The sequence below is a fragment of the Xenopus tropicalis genome, chromosome 6 (assembly GCF_000004195.4).
Source record: "Xenopus tropicalis strain Nigerian chromosome 6, UCB_Xtro_10.0, whole genome shotgun sequence".
Taxonomy (NCBI): domain Eukaryota; kingdom Metazoa; phylum Chordata; class Amphibia; order Anura; family Pipidae; genus Xenopus; species Xenopus tropicalis.
In genome coordinates this window covers 170,522-186,461 of record NC_030682.2, presented here as the reverse complement: position 1 = coordinate 186,461, position 15,940 = coordinate 170,522, and the positions used below count along the sequence as shown (strand labels likewise).

Below are 15,940 nucleotides of genomic sequence, written 5' to 3'. Positions count from 1 at the left end.
GCTAGCTGCCAAGGCTAGCTAAACTGGCCGGCCCTATGCTCTCCCTATGCTCTCCCTATGCTCTCCCTATGCTCTCCCTATGCTCTCCCTATGCTCTCCCTATGCTCTCCCTATGCTATGCTCTCCCTATGCTCTCCCTATGCTCTCCCTATGCTCTCCCTATGCTCTCCCTATGCTCTCCCTATGCTCTCCCTATGCTCATGCTGAGGCAGCAGAAAGTAGAGGGCGCCGCGGATTGCTAGCTGCCAAGGCTAGCTAAACTGGCCGGCCCTCTGCTCTCCCTATGCTAATGCAGAGGCAGCAGAAAGTAGAGGGCGCCGCGGATTGCTAGCCGCCAAGGCTAGCTAAACTGGCCGGCCCTCCGCGGCCCTCCGCTCTCCTTATGCTAATGCAGAGGCAGCAGAAAGTAGAGGGCGCCGCAGATTGCTAGCCGCAAAGGCTAGCTAAACTGGCCGGCCCTCTGCGGCCCTCCGCTCTTCCTATGCTAATGCAGAGGCAGCAGAAAGTAGAGGGCGCCGTGGATTGCTAGCCACCAAGGCTAGCTAAACTGGCCGGCTCTCCTTATGCTAATGCAGAGGCAGCAGAAAGTAGAGGGCGCCGTGGATTTCTAGCCGCCAAGGCTAGCTAAACTGGCCGGCCCTCCGCTCTCGCTATGCTAATGCAGAGGCAGCAGAAAGTAGAGGGCGCCGCGGATTGCTAGCCACCAAGGCTAGCTAAACTGGCCGGCTCTCCCTATGCTAATGCAGAGGCAACAGAAAGTAGAGGGCGCCGCGGATTGCTAGCCGCCAAGGCTAGCTAAACTGGCCGGCCCTCCGCTCTCCCTATGCTAATGCAGAGGCAGCAGAAAGTAGAGGGCGCCGCGGATTGCTAGCTGCCAAGGCTAGCTAAACTGGCCGGCCCTATGCTCTCCCTATGCTCTCCCTATGCTCTCCCTATGCTCTCCCTATGCTCTCCCTATGCTCTCCCTATGCTCTCCCTATGCTCTCCCTATGCTCTCCCTATGCTCTCCCTATGCTCTCCCTATGCTCTCCCTATGCTCTCCCTATGCTCATGCTGAGGCAGCAGAAAGTAGAGGGCGCCGCGGATTGCTAGCCGCCAAGGCTAGCTAAACTGGCCGGCCCTCCGCTCTCCCTATGCTAATGCAGAGGCAGCAGAAAGTAGAGGGCGCCGCGGATTGCTAGCCGCCGAGGCTAGCTAAACTGGCCAGCCCTCTCCCTCTCCCTCTCCCTCTCCCTCTCCCTCTCCCTCTCCCTCTCCCTCTCCCTCTCCCTCTCCCTCTCCCTCTCCCTCTCCCTCTCCCTCTCCCTCTCCCTCTCCCTCTCCCTCTCCCTCTCCCTCTCCCTCTCCCTCTCCCTCTCCCTCTCCCTCTCCCTCTCCCTCTCCCTCTCCAGAGGCAGCAGAAAGTAGAGGGCGCCGCAGATAGCTAGCTGCCGAGGCTTGCTAAACTGGCCGGCCCAATGCTAATGCTAATGCTAATGCTAATGCTAATGCTAATGCTAATGCAGCGGCAGCAGAAAGTAGAGGGCGCTTCGGATTGGTAGCCGCCAAGGCTAGCTAAACTGGCTGGCCCTCTGCGGCCCTCTGCGGCCCTCTGCGGCCCTCTGCGGCCCTCCGCTCTCCCTATGCTAATGCAGAGGCAGCAAAAAGTAGAGGGTGCCGCGGATTGCTAGCCGCCAAGGATAGCTAAACTGGCCGGCCCTCCGCTCTCCCTATGCTAATGCAGAGGCAGCAAAAAGTAGAGGGTGCCGCGGATTGCTAGCTGCCAAGGATAGCTAAACTGGCCGGTCCTCCGCAGTCCTTCGCTCTCCCTATGCTAATGCAGAGGCAGCAGAAAGTAGAGGGCGCCGCGGATTGCTAGCTGCCAAGGCTAGCTAAACTGGCCGGCCCTATGCTCTCCCTATGCTCTCCCTATGCTCTCCCTATGCTCTCCCTATGCTCTCCCTATGCTCTCCCTATGCTCTCCCTATGCTCTCCCTATGCTCTCCCTATGCTCTCCCTATGCTCTCCCTATGCTCTCCCTATGCTCATGCTGAGGCAGCAGAAAGTAGAGGGCGCCGCGGATTGCTAGCCGCCAAGGCTAGCTAAACTGGGCGGCCCTCCGCTCTCCCTATGCTAATGCAGAGGCAGCAGAAAGTAGAGGGCGCCGCGGATTGCTAGCCGCCAAGGCTAGCTAAACTGGCCGGCCCTCCGCGGCCCTCCGCGGCCCTCCGCGGCCCTCCGCTCTCCTTATGCTAATGCAGAGGCAGCAGAAAGTAGAGGGCGCCGCAGATTGCTAGCCGCAAAGGCTAGCTAAACTGGCCGGCCCTCTGCGGCCCTCCGCTCTTCCTATGCTAATGCAGAGGCAGCAGAAAGTAGAGGGCGCCGTGGATTGCTAGCCACCAAGGCTAGCTATACTGGCCAGCCCTCCGCTCCTCCTATGCTAATGCAGAGGCAGCAGAAAGTAGAGGGCGCCGCGGATTGCAAGCCGCGAAGGCTAGCTAAACTGGCCGGCCTTCCGCTCTCCCTATGCTAATGCAGAGGCAGCAGAAAGTAGAGGGCGCCGCGGATTGCTAGCCGCCATGGCTAGCTAAACTGGCCGGCCCTCCGCGGCCCTCCGCGGCCCTCCGCGGCCCTCCGCGGCCCTCCGCGGCCCTCCGCTCTCCCTATGCTAATGCAGAGGAAGTAAAAGTAGAGGGCGCTACGGATTGCTAGCCGCCAAGGCTAGCTAAACTGGCCGGCTCTCCCTATGCTAATGCAGAGGCAGCAGAAAGTAGAGGGCGCCGCGGATTGCTAGCCGCCAAGGCTAGCTAAACTGGCCGGCCCTCCGCTCTCCCTATGCTAATGCAGAGGCAGAAGAAAGTAGAGGGCGCCGCGGATTGCTAGCCGCCAAGGCTAGCTAAACTGGCCGGCTCTCCGCTCTCCCTATGCTAATGCATAGGCAGCAGATAGTAGAGGGCGCCGCGGAGTGCTAGCCGCCAAGGCTAGCTAAAATGGCCGGCCCTCTTCGGACCTCCGTTGCCCTCCGCTCTCCCTATGCTAATGCAGAGGCAGCAGAAAGTAGAGGGCGCCGTGGATTGCTAGCCGCTAAACTGGCCGGCCCTCTGCGGCCCTCCGCGGCCCTCCACGGCCCTCCACGGCCCTCCACTCTCCCTATGCTAATGCAGAGGCAGCAGAAAGTAGAGGGCGCCGCGGAGTGCTAGCCGCCAAGGCTAGCTAAAATGGCCGGGCCTCCGCGGCCCTCCGCTCTCCCTATGCTAATGCAGAGGCAGCAGAAAGTAGAGGGCGCCGTGGATTGCTAGCTGCTAAGGCTAGCTAAACTGGCCGGCCCTCCGCTCTCCCTATGCTAATGCTGAGGCAGCAGAAAGTAGAGGGCGCCGCGGATTGCTAGCTGCCAAGGCTAGCTAAACTGGCCGGTCCTCTGCGGCCCTCTGCTCTCCCTATGCTCTCCCTATGCTCTCCCTATGCTAATGCTGAGGCAGCAGAAAGTAGAGGGCGCCGCGGATTGCTAGCCGCCAAGGCTAGCTAAACTGGCCGGCCCTCTGCGGCCCTCTGCGGCCCTCCGCTCTCCCTATGCTAATGCAGAGGCAGCAGAAAGTAGAGGGCGCCGTGGATTTCTAGCCGCCAAGGCTAGCTAAACTGGCCGGCCCTCCGCGGCCCTCCGCGGCCCTCCGCGGCCCTCCGCGGCCCTCCGCTCTCCCTATGCTAATGCAGAGGCAGCAGAAAGTAGAGGGCGCCGCGGATTACTAGCCGCCAAGGCTAGCTAAACTGGCTGGCCCTTTGCGGCTCTCCCTATGCTCTCCCTATGCTCTCCCTATGCTCTCCCTATGCTCTCCCTATGCTCTCCCTATGCTCTCCCTATGCTCTCCCTATGCTCTCCCTATGCTCTCCCTATGCTCTCCCTATGCTCTCCCTATGCTAATGCAGAGGCAGCAGAAAGTAGAGGGCGCCGCGGATTGCTAGCCACCGAGGCTAGCTATACTGGCCGGCCCTCCGCTCCTCCTATGCTAATGCAGAGGCAGCAGAAAGTAGAGGGCGCCGCGGATTGCTAGCCGCAAAGGCTAGCTAAACTGGCAGGCCCTCCGCTCTCCCTATGCTAATGCAGAGGCAGCAGAAAGTAGAGGGCGCCGCGGATTGCTAGCCGCCAAGGCTAGCTAAACTGGCTGGCCCTCTGCGGTCCTCTGCTCTCCCTATGCTAATGCAGAGGCAGCAGAAAGTAGAGAGCGCTGCGGATTGCTAGCCGCCAAGGCTAACTAAACTGGCCGGCTCTCCCTATGCTCTCCCTATGCTCTCCCTATGCTCTCCCTATGCTCTCCCTATGCTCTCCCTATGCTCTCCCTATGCTCTCCCTATGCTCTCCCTATGCTCTCCCTATGCTCTCCCTATGCTCTCCCTATGCTCTCCCTATGCTCTCCCTATGCTCTCCCTATGCTCTCCCTATGCTCTCCCTATGCTCTCCCTATGCTCTCCCTATGCTCATGCAGAGGCAGCAAAAAGTAGAGGGCGCCGTGGATTGCTAGCCACCAAGGCTAGCTAAACTGGCCGGCTCTCCTTATGCTAATGCAGAGGCAGCAGAAAGTAGAGGGCGCCGTGGATTGCTAGCCACCAAGGCTAGCTAAACTGGCCGGCTCTCCCTATGCTAATGCAGAGGCAGCAGAAAGTAGAGGGCGCCGTGGATTTCTAGCCGCCAAGGCTAGCTAAACTGGCCGGCCCTCCGCTCTCGCTATGCTAATGCAGAGGCAGCAGAAAGTAGAGGGCGCCGCGGATTGCTAGCCACCAAGGCTAGCTAAACTGGCCGGCTCTCCCTATGCTAATGCAGAGGCAGCAGAAAGTAGAGGGCGCCGCGGATTGCTAGCCGCCAAGGCTAGCTAAACTGGCCGGCCCTCCGCTCTCCCTATGCTAATGCAGAGGCAGCAGAAAGTAGAGGGCGCCGCGGATTGCTAGCCGCCAAGGTTAGCTAAACTGGTCGGCCCTCCGCTCTCCCTATGCTAATGCAGAGGCAGCAGAAAGTAGAGGGCGCCGCGGATTGCTAGCTGGCAAGGATAGCTAAACTGGCCGGCCCTCTGCGGCCCTCCGCTCTCCCTATGCTAATGCAGAGGCAGCAGAAAGTAGAGGGTGCCGCGGATAACTAGCCGCCAAGGCTAGCTAAACTGGCTGGCCCTCCGCGGCCCTCCGCTCTCCCTATGCTAATGCAGAGGCAGCAGAAAGTAGAGGGCGCCGCGGATTGCTAGCCGCCAAGGCTAGCTAAACTGGCTGGCCCTCTGCGGTCCTCCGCTCTCCCTATGCTAATGCAGAGGCAGCAGAAAGTAGAGAGTGCTGCGGATTGCTAGCCGCCAAGGCTAGCTAAACTGGCCGGCTCTCCCTATGCTCTCCCTATGCTCTCCCTATGCTCTCCCTATGCTCTCCCTATGCTCTCCCTATGCTCTCCCTATGCTCTCCCTATGCTCTCCCTATGCTCTCCCTATGCTCATGCTGAGGCAGCAGAAAGTAGAGGGCGCCGCGGATTGCTAGCCGCCAAGGCTAGCTAAACTGGCCGGCCCTCCGCTCTCCCTATGCTAATGCAGAGGCAGCAGAAAGTAGAGGGCGCCGCGGATTGCTAGCCGCCAAGGCTAGCTAAACTGGCCGGCCCTATGCTCTCCCTATGCTCTCCCTATGCTCTCCCTATGCTCTCCCTATGCTCTCCCTATGCTCTCCCTATGCTCTCCCTATGCTCTCCCTATGCTCTCCCTATGCTCTCCCTATGCTCTCCCTATGCTCTCCCTATGCTCTCCCTATGCTCTCCCTATGCTCTCCCTATGCTCTCCCTATGCTCTCCCTATGCTCATGCTGAGGCAGCAGAAAGTAGAGAGTGCCGCGGATTGCTAGCCGCCAAGGCTAGCTAAACTGGCCGGCCCTCTGCTCTCCCTATGCTAATGCAGAGGCAGCAGAAAGTAGAGGGCGCCGCGGATTGCTAGCCGCCAAGGCTAGCTAAACTGGCCGGCCCTCCGCGGCCCTCCGCGGCCCTCCGCGGCCCTCCGCGGCCCTCCGCGGCCCTCCGCGGCCCTCCGCGGCCCTCCGCGGCCCTCCGCGGCCCTCCGCGGCCCTCCGCGGCCCTCCGCGGCCCTCCGCTCTCCAAATGCTAATGCAGAGGCAGCAGAAAGTAGAGGGCGCCGCAGATTGCTAGCCGCAAAGGCTAGCTAAACTGGCCGGCCCTCTGCGGCCCTCCGCTCTTCCTATGCTAATGCAGAGGCAGCAGAAAGTAGAGGGCGCCGTGGATTGCTAGCCACCAAGGCTAGCTATACTGGCCAGCCCTCCGCTCCTCCTATGCTAATGCAGAGGCAGCAGAAAGTAGAGGGCGCCGCGGATTGCAAGCCGCGAAGGCTAGCTAAACTGGCCGGCCTTCCGCTCTCCCTATGCTAATGCAGAGGCAGCAGAAAGTAGAGGGCGCCGCGGATTGCTAGCCGCCATGGCTAGCTAAACTGGCCGGCCCTCCGCGGCCCTCCGCGGCCCTCCGCGGCCCTCCGCTCTCCCTATGCTAATGCAGAGGAAGTAAAAGTAGAGGGCGCTACGGATTGCTAGCCGCCAAGGCTAGCTAAACTGGCCGGCTCTCCCTATGCTAATGCAGAGGCAGCAGAAAGTAGAGGGCGCCGCGGATTGCTAGCCGCCAAGGCTAGCTAAACTGGCCGGCCCTCCGCTCTCCCTATGCTAATGCAGAGGCAGAAGAAAGTAGAGGGCGCCGCGGATTGCTAGCCGCTAAAGCTAGCTAAACTGGCCGGCTCTCCGCTCTCCCTATGCTAATGCATAGGCAGCAGATAGTAGAGGGCGCCGCGGAGTGCTAGCCGCCAAGGCTAGCTAAAATGGCCGGCCCTCTTCGGGCCTCCGTTGCCCTCCGCTCTCCCTATGCTAATGCAGAGGCAGCAGAAAGTAGAGGGCGCCGTGGATTGCTAGCCGCTAAACTGGCCGGCCCTCCGCGGCCCTCCACGGCCCTCCACGGCCCTCCACGGCCCTCCACGGCCCTCCACGGCCCTCCACTCTCCCTATGCTAATGCAGAGGCAGCAGAAAGTAGAGGGCGCCGCGGAGTGCTAGCCGCCAAGGCTAGCTAAAATGGCCGGGCCTCCGCGGCCCTCCGCTCTCCCTATGCTAATGCAGAGGCAGCAGAAAGTAGAGGGCGCCGTGGATTGCTAGCCGCTAAGGCTAGCTAAACTGGCCGGCCCTCCGCTCTCCCTATGCTAATGCTGAGGCAGCAGAAAGTAGAGGGCGCCGCGGATTGCTAGCTGCCAAGGCTAGCTAAACTGGCCGGTCCTCTGCTCTCCCTATGCTCTCCCTATGCTCTCCCTATGCTCTCCCTATGCTCTCCCTATGCTCTCCCTATGCTCTCCCTATGCTCTCCCTATGCTCTCCCTATGCTAATGCTGAGGCAGCAGAAAGTAGAGGGCGCCGCGGATTGCTAGCCGCCAAGGCTAGCTAAACTGGCCGGCCCTCTGCGGCCCTCCGCGGCCCTCCGCTCTCCCTATGCTAATGCAGAGGCAGCAGAAAGTAGAGGGCGCCGTGGATTTCTAGCCGCCAAGGCTAGCTAAACTGGCCGGCCCTCTGCGGCCCTCCGCGGCCCTCCGCTCTCCCTATGCTAATGCAGAGGCAGCAGAAAGTAGAGGGCACCGCGGATTGCTAGCCGCCAAGGCTAGCTAAACTGGCCGGCCCTCCGCTCTCCCTATGCTAATGCAGAGGCAGCAGAAAGTAGAGGGCGCCGCGGATTACTAGCCGCCAAGGCTAGCTAAACTGGCTGGCCCTTTGCGGCTCTCCCTATGCTCTCCCTATGCTCTCCCTATGCTCTCCCTATGCTCTCCCTATGCTCTCCCTATGCTCTCCCTATGCTCTCCCTATGCTCTCCCTATGCTCTCCCTATGCTCTCCCTATGCTAATGCAGAGGCAGCAGAAAGTAGAGGGCGCCGCGGATTGCTAGCCACCGAGGCTAGCTATACTGGCCGGCCCTCCGCTCCTCCTATGCTAATGCAGAGGCAGCAGAAAGTAGAGGGCGCCGCGGATTGCTAGCCGCAAAGGCTAGCTAAACTGGCCGGCCCTCCGCTCTCCCTATGCTAATGCAGAGGCAGCAGAAAGTAGAGGGCGCCGCGGATTGCTAGCCGCCAAGGCTAGCTAAACTGGCTGGCCCTCTGCGGTCCTCTGCGGTCCTCTGCTCTCCCTATGCTAATGCAGAGGCAGCAGAAAGTAGAGAGCGCTGCGGATTGCTAGCCGCCAAGGCTAACTAAACTGGCCGGCTCTCCCTATGCTCTCCCTATGCTCTCCCTATGCTCTCCCTATGCTCTCCCTATGCTCTCCCTATGCTCTCCCAATGCTCTCCCAATGCTCTCCCAATGCTCTCCCAATGCTCTCCCAATGCTCTCCCAATGCTCTCCCAATGCTCTCCCTATGCTCTCCCTATGCTCTCCCTATGCTCTCCCTATGCTCTCCCTATGCTCTCCCTATGCTCTCCCTATGCTCATGCAGAGGCAGCAAAAAGTAGAGGGCGCCGCGGATTGCTAGCCGCCAAGGTTAGCTAAACTGGTCGGCCCTCCGCTCTCCCTATGCTAATGCAGAGGCAGCAGAAAGTAGAGGGCGCCGCGGATTGCTAGCCGCCAAGGTTAGCTAAACTGGTCGGCCCTCCGCTCTCCCTATGCTAATGCAGAGGCAGCAGAAAGTAGAGGGCGCCGCGGATTGCTAGCTGGCAAGGATAGCTAAACTGGCCGGCCCTCTGCGGCCCTCCGCTCTCCCTATGCTAATGCAGAGGCAGCAGAAAGTAGAGGGCGCCGTGGATTGCTAGCCGCCAAGGCTAGCTAAACTGGCCGGCCCTCTGCGGCCCTCCGCTCTCCCTATGCTAATGCAGAGGCAGCAGAAAGTAGAGGGCGCCGCGGATTGCTAGCCGCCAAGGCTAGCTAAACTGGCTGGCCCTCTGCGGTCCTCCGCTCTCCCTATGCTAATGCAGAGGCAGCAGAAAGTAGAGAGTGCTGCGGATTGCTAGCCGCCAAGGCTAGCTAAACTGGCCGGCTCTCCCTATGCTCTCCCTATGCTCTCCCTATGCTCTCCCTATGCTCTCCCTATGCTCTCCCTATGCTCTCCCTATGCTCTCCCTATGCTCTCCCTATGCTCTCCCTATGCTCTCCCTATGCTCTCCCTATGCTCTCCCTATGCTCTCCCTATGCTCTCCCTATGCTCTCCCTATGCTCTCCCTATGCTCTCCCTATGCTCTCCCTATGCTCATGCAGAGGCAGCAAAAAGTAGAGGGCGCCGTGGATTGCTAGCCACTAAGGCTAGCTAAACTGGCCGGCTCTCCTTATGCTAATGCAGAGGCAGCAGAAAGTAGAGGGCGCCGTGGATTTCTAGCCGCCAAGGCTAGCTAAACTGGCCGGCCCTCCGCTCTCCCTATGCTAATGCAGAGGAAGCAGAAAGTAGAGGGCGCCGCGGATTGCTAGCCGCCGAGGCTAGCTAAACTGGCCAGCCCTCTCCCTCTCCCTCTCCCTCTCCCTCTCCCTCTCCCTCTCCCTCTCCCTCTCCCTCTCCCTCTCCCTCTCCCTCTCCCTCTCCCTCTCCCTCTCCCTCTCCCTCTCCCTCTCCCTCTCCCTCTCCCTCTCCCTCTCCCTCTCCCTCTCCCTCTCCCTCTCCCTCTCCCTCTCCCTCTCCCTCTCCCTCTCCCTCTCCCTCTCCCTCTCCTCCCCCCCCTCTGCAGAGGCAGCAGAAAGTAGAGGGCGCCGCAGATAGCTAGCTGCCGAGGCTTGCTAAACTGGCTGGCCCAATGCTAATGCTAATGCTAATGCTAATGCTAATGCTAATGCTAATGCTAATGCTAATGCTAATGCTAATGCAGCGGCAGCAGAAAGTAGAGGACGCTTAGGATTGGTAGCCGCCAAGGCTAGCTAAACTGGCTGGCCCTCTGCGGCCCTCTGCGGCCCTCTGCGGCCCTCCGCTCTCCCTATGCTAATGCAGAGGCAGCAAAAAGTAGAGGGGGCCGCGGATTGCTAGCTGCCAAGGCTAGCTAAATTGGCCAGCCCTCTGCGGCCCTCCACTCTCCCTATGCTAATGCAGAGGCAGCAGAAAGTAGAGGGCGCCGCGGATAGCTAGCCGCCAAGGCTAGCTAAACTGGCCGGCCCTCCGCTCTCCCTATGCTAATGCAGAGGCAGCAGAAAGTAGAGGGCGCCGCGGATTGCTAGCCACCAGGGCTAGCTAAACTGTCCGGCCCTCCGCTCTCCCTATGCTAATGCAGAGGCAGCAGAAAGTAGAGGGTGCCGCGGATTGCTAGCCGCCAAGGCTAGCTAAACTGGCCGGCCCTCCGCGGCCCTCCGCGGCCCTCCGCTCTCCCTATGCTAATGCAGAGGCAGCAGAAAGTAGAGGGCGCCGCGGATTGCTAGCCGCCAAGGCTAGCTAAACTGGCCGGCCCTCCGCGGCCCTCCGCTCTCCCTATGCTAATGCAGAGGCAGCAGAAATTAGAGGGCTCCGCGGATTGCTAGCCGCCAAGGCTAGCTAAAATGGCCGGCCCTCTGCGGCCCTCTGCTCTCCCTATGCGATCGCTTCTTGGCCTTTTGGCTCAGACCAAGTGTAGGACTGAGTCAGAGGTGCCCAGGGACATCGCCCCTTTGCCTTGTAGCATTGGCTATCAGCCTTAAAGGACAACTAAAGCCTAAAAAAGAATATGTCTAGAAATGTTTAGCTATGTGTTTTGGGCCCCTGTACCAGCCCAAAGCCACCAAAGCTCTATAGAAATAAAGATCCATGCCCCTGAAGATGCCCACAGTAGCTCTCCATCTTTTGCCTTGCCCAACTACTGCACATGCTCAGTCTGCTCTTGGCTGATGTCACTGAGCTTAGGGATCAACTCACAATATTTTTCTTTCCCCTGCCTGCTTGGTCTGGTCACTATTAAACATGCATACTAGCCAACCAATCACAGTCCTGTCTGGCTGCTCTCTTAAAAACTAAAGGCACTTTGAGCTTGGGGAGAGACTTTAGCTGAATCCTTAGTGGGGCTTCTCTTTCCACCTTGTAATGATCCCAAATACTGAGCTGTGTAACAAATATAAGTTACAAAGGTTGGAAACAGAGGCAGAAGCTGTGACAAAAGTTCCAGTCACTTTGCTGTTACAAACAGCCCCTCTGGGAATAAACTGCCCCATTGTAAAGGCTTCTCTGTATGTAACACAGTGACTGTATCTGCCCCTTACACTCCCCCCCAGGGCTAAGGTACAGAATATTATTCACTTTAGTGCCCATCAGCCCAATAACTTCTCTGTATGTAACACAGTGACTGTATCTGCCCCTTACACTCCCCCCCAGGGCTAAGGTACAGAATATTACTCACTTTGGTACCCAAGAGACCAATAACTACTCTCAGTGTATATGAAGCAGTTGCATGGGGGTGTGTGTGCATTACACACGGGGAGAGGCCAAACTGTGCCAGTAGGTGTATAGGCAGAACAACATGTACAGGGGAACCTCTGCACAAACACTATGTTCCTTCCCAGGATGCAAAGTGACTGACACTGAGCTCAGAGTTTGTGTCTCACTATTATAAACAGGCTGTGTATGGCACCCCCAGTCTGTATGGAACCCCCAGTCTGTATGGAACCCCCAGGTTGTATGGAACCCCCAGTCTGCTCAGCAAGCCTTTGTTTTGGTGAGTGTGAGTATAAGAGAAAGTCATTTGTAGAAGGATAGAATTCTGAATGTGTTTATATTAGAAAAAGCCCCAATTATCTCCTGAGCTGATATTTTGGGGGATGGGGATATGGGAATATTTGGGAGTCTGTAAACAAGTTATGTCTAAATACTGAGCTAAAGCTTGTTTGTATTGATATCCTGTAATAAACTGTGTATAATAGGGCAGCGCTAGTTTATATGTACCTGTACCCATGATGCACCTGTGTCTCTGTGCCAATGGGGTCATTTGTAGGTTCCACCTAGTTCTCCATGGAGGAAAAAAATATATACACAAAAGCACTGACCAATGAGAATGCTGATTAGATTCCCAGCACTATATCAGCCATTTTGATATTATCTTACATAGAGAGATAATGATGGCATTTTTCCCGTCATTATATGGCACAGGAATCAGACATGGGGATAAAGGGACAGACTTGTTCAGTGCTGGGAAACTGTGCTTATTGCTCCCAACTCCAATTGCAGGAACAGAGAACAGGGAGCCGGATTTACTCACATCAGCTGGGATTCTCATTGGAGGATTCTTTTGCATATTTATGCAGCCACTGGCTTTGTGCTGTTGTTTTGATAATTTACTACGTTCCCTAAGCTCCGCCTCCCAACAGCAGCCCAGAGCAAACTGAGCATGTGCAGGAGCCAGATCTTTTAGAAGATGGTATAACAAAGTAACAAGATGGCAGCCCCCTGTGGACAACTTTGAAAGCGTAAATCATTATTTTAATTAGGCTTCTCAATCCCTGGGCTTGTGCAGTAAGTTCATAATGTTTATGTTTATGTTCAGTATATAAAATACAGCATTTCTAATGATTTTCTATTTTAGGCTTTAGTTCTCCTTTAAGCTACATGCTGCTTTTGGGGGGCTTTCTACCCTGGGCAACGAGGAGCGATCACCCCTTGCTGCAGTGAGAACCCTAACCCGTGGGGGAAACTGCGAGCATTCCTAAGATGGCTACGAGTGAGGATTCGGTTCCTGTCTTTGTCCGAGTCAGGAATTCGATCAGAATCGTTGCTGTGGATCCTTCGAACGCCGAGCAGAATCTGAAGTATGTGGTGCAGAAGGTTCTAGAGGAATTCGGCAGAGTCTCCAGGAGGGAAATTCTCGCTATTCAAGACTACCCGAAGAGAGGAGTGTATGATGTTACCTTCGATGGAGAGGGAGTCTTTCGGAGCTTCATGAGTATCCTGGAGGGAAACTTGGCTGATCCGAGATTGGAAGGATTTAAAGTTTTCCCACATTTTGCTGAAGAAGAAGTCTTCTTGGTGGTGAAATCTTATTCACCGTTCGTGCCGCTAAAAGAGATAGAAGCGGTCATTGGCAGGTACTGTAAAAAGCTTTCTTTTGCAGGTAAAATTTTGAATGAGTTGGGCATTTGGACTTCCAAGTACCGTTTTAAAGCAGTCTTTGAGAAAAAGGGTACGTATCCCCCTGCAAGATTCCGGCTGGGTACGGTAAATATCGATTGCTTTTTCAGTGGGATGCCAGATTTCTGCAAACGGTGTCGGCAGTACGGTCATGTTACAGACGGTTGTGTTCTGTGTCCAAATTGTGGTAAGGAAGGCCATGAGGTTGTGAACTGTTCTCTTCCGAGAAAATGTCATTTTTGCCTACAGGAAGGACATTTATATTCAAAGTGTCCGCAGAGGAAAGATAAACCTGAAAAGATTGTAAAACCTGCTGGTAAGTTAACTATTGTAGAATCAGTGACCTCTGGAGAGGAGTCGGAGCCAAGACAAGTTTCACAGGAGGGCCCTACTGTGAAGCGTACAAAGAAAGAGGAAAAGACAAAGGAAGATGGAAGTTCTGGAAGCAGTAGAATAAGTACGCCTGCTAAATCTAGTAAATCTGTTTCTAAGTCTGTTTCTAAGTCTCTTTCTAAAGGTGAAAAGTTGTATCAGTATTACAAGGACAAGCCAGACAGAGAAGTTCGAGAGTTTTTTGAAGAATGGTCGGATGAAGAGGATTTTGATAGAATTAAAGGACAAATGAAAGGACTGACTCAAAATGAAATAAGGGAAATGGTACTGGGTCATATTAGGAATTTAAAGTAATTTTAAAATTTAAAAATAACAAAAAATTTAATAAAATTTAAAAATTGGTTTTTCTGTGATGTTGTAAAGTAATCAGTGGGTTTTCCTACGAAGTTGCTTTATTACTGAGTTAAAACCCTCCGCTCTCCCTATGCTAATGCAGAGGCAGCAGAAAGTAGAGGGCGCCGCGGATTGCTAGCCGCCAAGGCTAGCTTAACTGGCTGGCCCTCTGCGGCCCTCTGCGGCCCTCTGCGGCCCTCTGCGGCCCTCTGCGGCCCTCTGCGGCCCTCTGCGGCCCTCTGCGGCCCTCTGCGGCCCTCTGCGGCCCTCTGCTCTCCCTATTCTAATGCAGAGGCAGCAGAAAGTAGAGGGCGCCGCGGATTGCTAGCCGCCAAGGCTAGCTAAACTGGCTGGCCCTCCGCGGCCCTCCGCTCTCCCTATGCTAATGCAGAGGCAGCAGAAAGTAGAGGGCGCCGTGGATTGCTAGCTGCCAAGGCTAGCTTAACTGGCTGGCCCTCTGCGGCCCGCCGCTCTCCCTATGCTAATGCTAATGCAGAGGCAGCAGAAAGTAGAAAGCGCTAAGGCTAGCTAAACTGGCCGGCCCTCTCTCCCTATGCTAATGCAGAGGCCGCAGAAAGTAGAGAGCGCCAAGGATTGCTCGGAAACATCGCCCCTTGGCCTTGTGGCATCGGCACATAGTGTCTTAAGCCACATGCTGCTTTTGGGGGGCGTTCTATTCCGGGCAACGGGGGGCGATCACCCTACACTACAGTGAGAACTGTGAGTGTTCTACAATGGCTGCAGAAGATGGTTCGGTTCCTGCGTTCATCTGAGTGAAGCATTCGGTTAGAATCATCGCGGCAGATCCTGAGAATCGGGAGAAAGGCTTGGCACACGTCGTGAAAGTCGTTTTGGAGGAGTTCGGCAGGGTATCGAAGAGAGAAATCCTTGTGATCCAGGATTACCCTAAGAGAGGTATCTTCGATGTCACCTTCGATGGCGAGGGCGTCTATCGCAGCTTCGTGGGTTTCCTGGAGGAATTTCCGAATGATCCTCGGCTGGGAGGCTTTAAGATTGTGCCCCATTTTGCAGAGGAGGAGAAGTTCTTGGTGGTTAAGTCCTACTCTCCTTTTGTCCCGCTTAAGGAGATAGAAGCGGTTTTGAGCAGGTACTGTAAAAAGCTTGTTTTTTCAGGAAAGATACTTAACGAGCTGGGTATCTGGACATCGAAATATCGTTTTAAAGCTGTTTTCGAGAAAGGTGTCTTTCCGCCCGCAAGATTCCGTCTCGGTACAGTCAACATTGATTGTTTCTTCAATGGAATGCCTGAGTTCTGTAAGAGATGTCGTTTATACGGACATGGGACAGACGGCTGTATTCGTTGCCAGAATTGTGGTAAAGATGGACATGAGGTAAAGTCTTGTTCTTCCCCAAAGAAATGCAATTTCTGTTTACAGGAGGGTCATCTCTATGCGGGGTGCCCTCAGAGGAAAACTAAAGAGGAGAAACCTAAAGGCGATGCTGGTAAGTTACCTGTACAGGTTGATCCAGCGACTGAGTCATCTGGTGAGGAGGCGTCAGCAGGTAAAGCATCACAAGGGAAGCTGGCAGTGAAAAGGAAAAAAGTGGACAAGAAAGGAAAACAAAAGCCTGAAGTAAGTGCTACTGTTGAGACTGTTGAAACTATGGTGGTTGAATCTCTTTCCAGAGGGGAGAGACTGTACAATTTCTTTAAAGAGAAGTCTAACCCAGAGATCCAGGCAGCGTTGAGCGATTGGTCAGATGAAGATGAGTACGATTATTTAGCGAAGTGCATCAACAAAACTCCGGAGAAAAAAGACATTCGGAAAAAGGTGTTGGATTACATGAGAAGTTTAAAGTAGTTCTTTTAATAAAAAATACAAAATATATATATAATAAAAAGGAAAAAATATATGGTTTCTAAATGATTTTGTAAAGTGATTGGTGGTTATTCACTATGATACTTTATTACTGAGAGAAACCCTATGCTAATGCAGAGGCAGCAGAAAGTAGAGGGCGCCGTGGATTGCTAGCCGCTAAGGCTAGCTAAACTGGCCGGCCCTCCGCTCTCCCTATGCTAATGCAGAGGCAGCAGAAAGTAGAGGGCGCCGCGGATTGCTAGCCGCCAAGGCTAGCTAAACTGGCATGCTCTCCCTATGCTAATGCAGAGGCAGCAGAAAGTAGAGGGCGCCGCGGATTGCTAGCCGCTAAGGCTAGCTAAACTGGCCGGCC

At 55.6% G+C, this 15,940-nt stretch overlaps 1 protein-coding gene and 1 pseudogene across 1 annotated transcript; both read left to right on the top strand.

Moving 5' to 3' along the window:
* Positions 1-12,503: 12,503 nt before the first annotated feature.
* On the top strand, positions 12,504-13,708 carry LOC108645259. Its single transcript, XM_018090247.2, has one exon. It carries the CDS (start codon positions 12,605-12,607, stop codon positions 13,706-13,708), a length of 1,104 nt encoding a protein of 367 aa, XP_017945736.1. The 5' UTR covers positions 12,504-12,604.
* Positions 13,709-14,481: 773 nt separating this feature from the next.
* On the top strand, positions 14,482-15,570 carry LOC105945858 (annotated as a pseudogene).
* Positions 15,571-15,940: the final 370 nt, after the last annotated feature.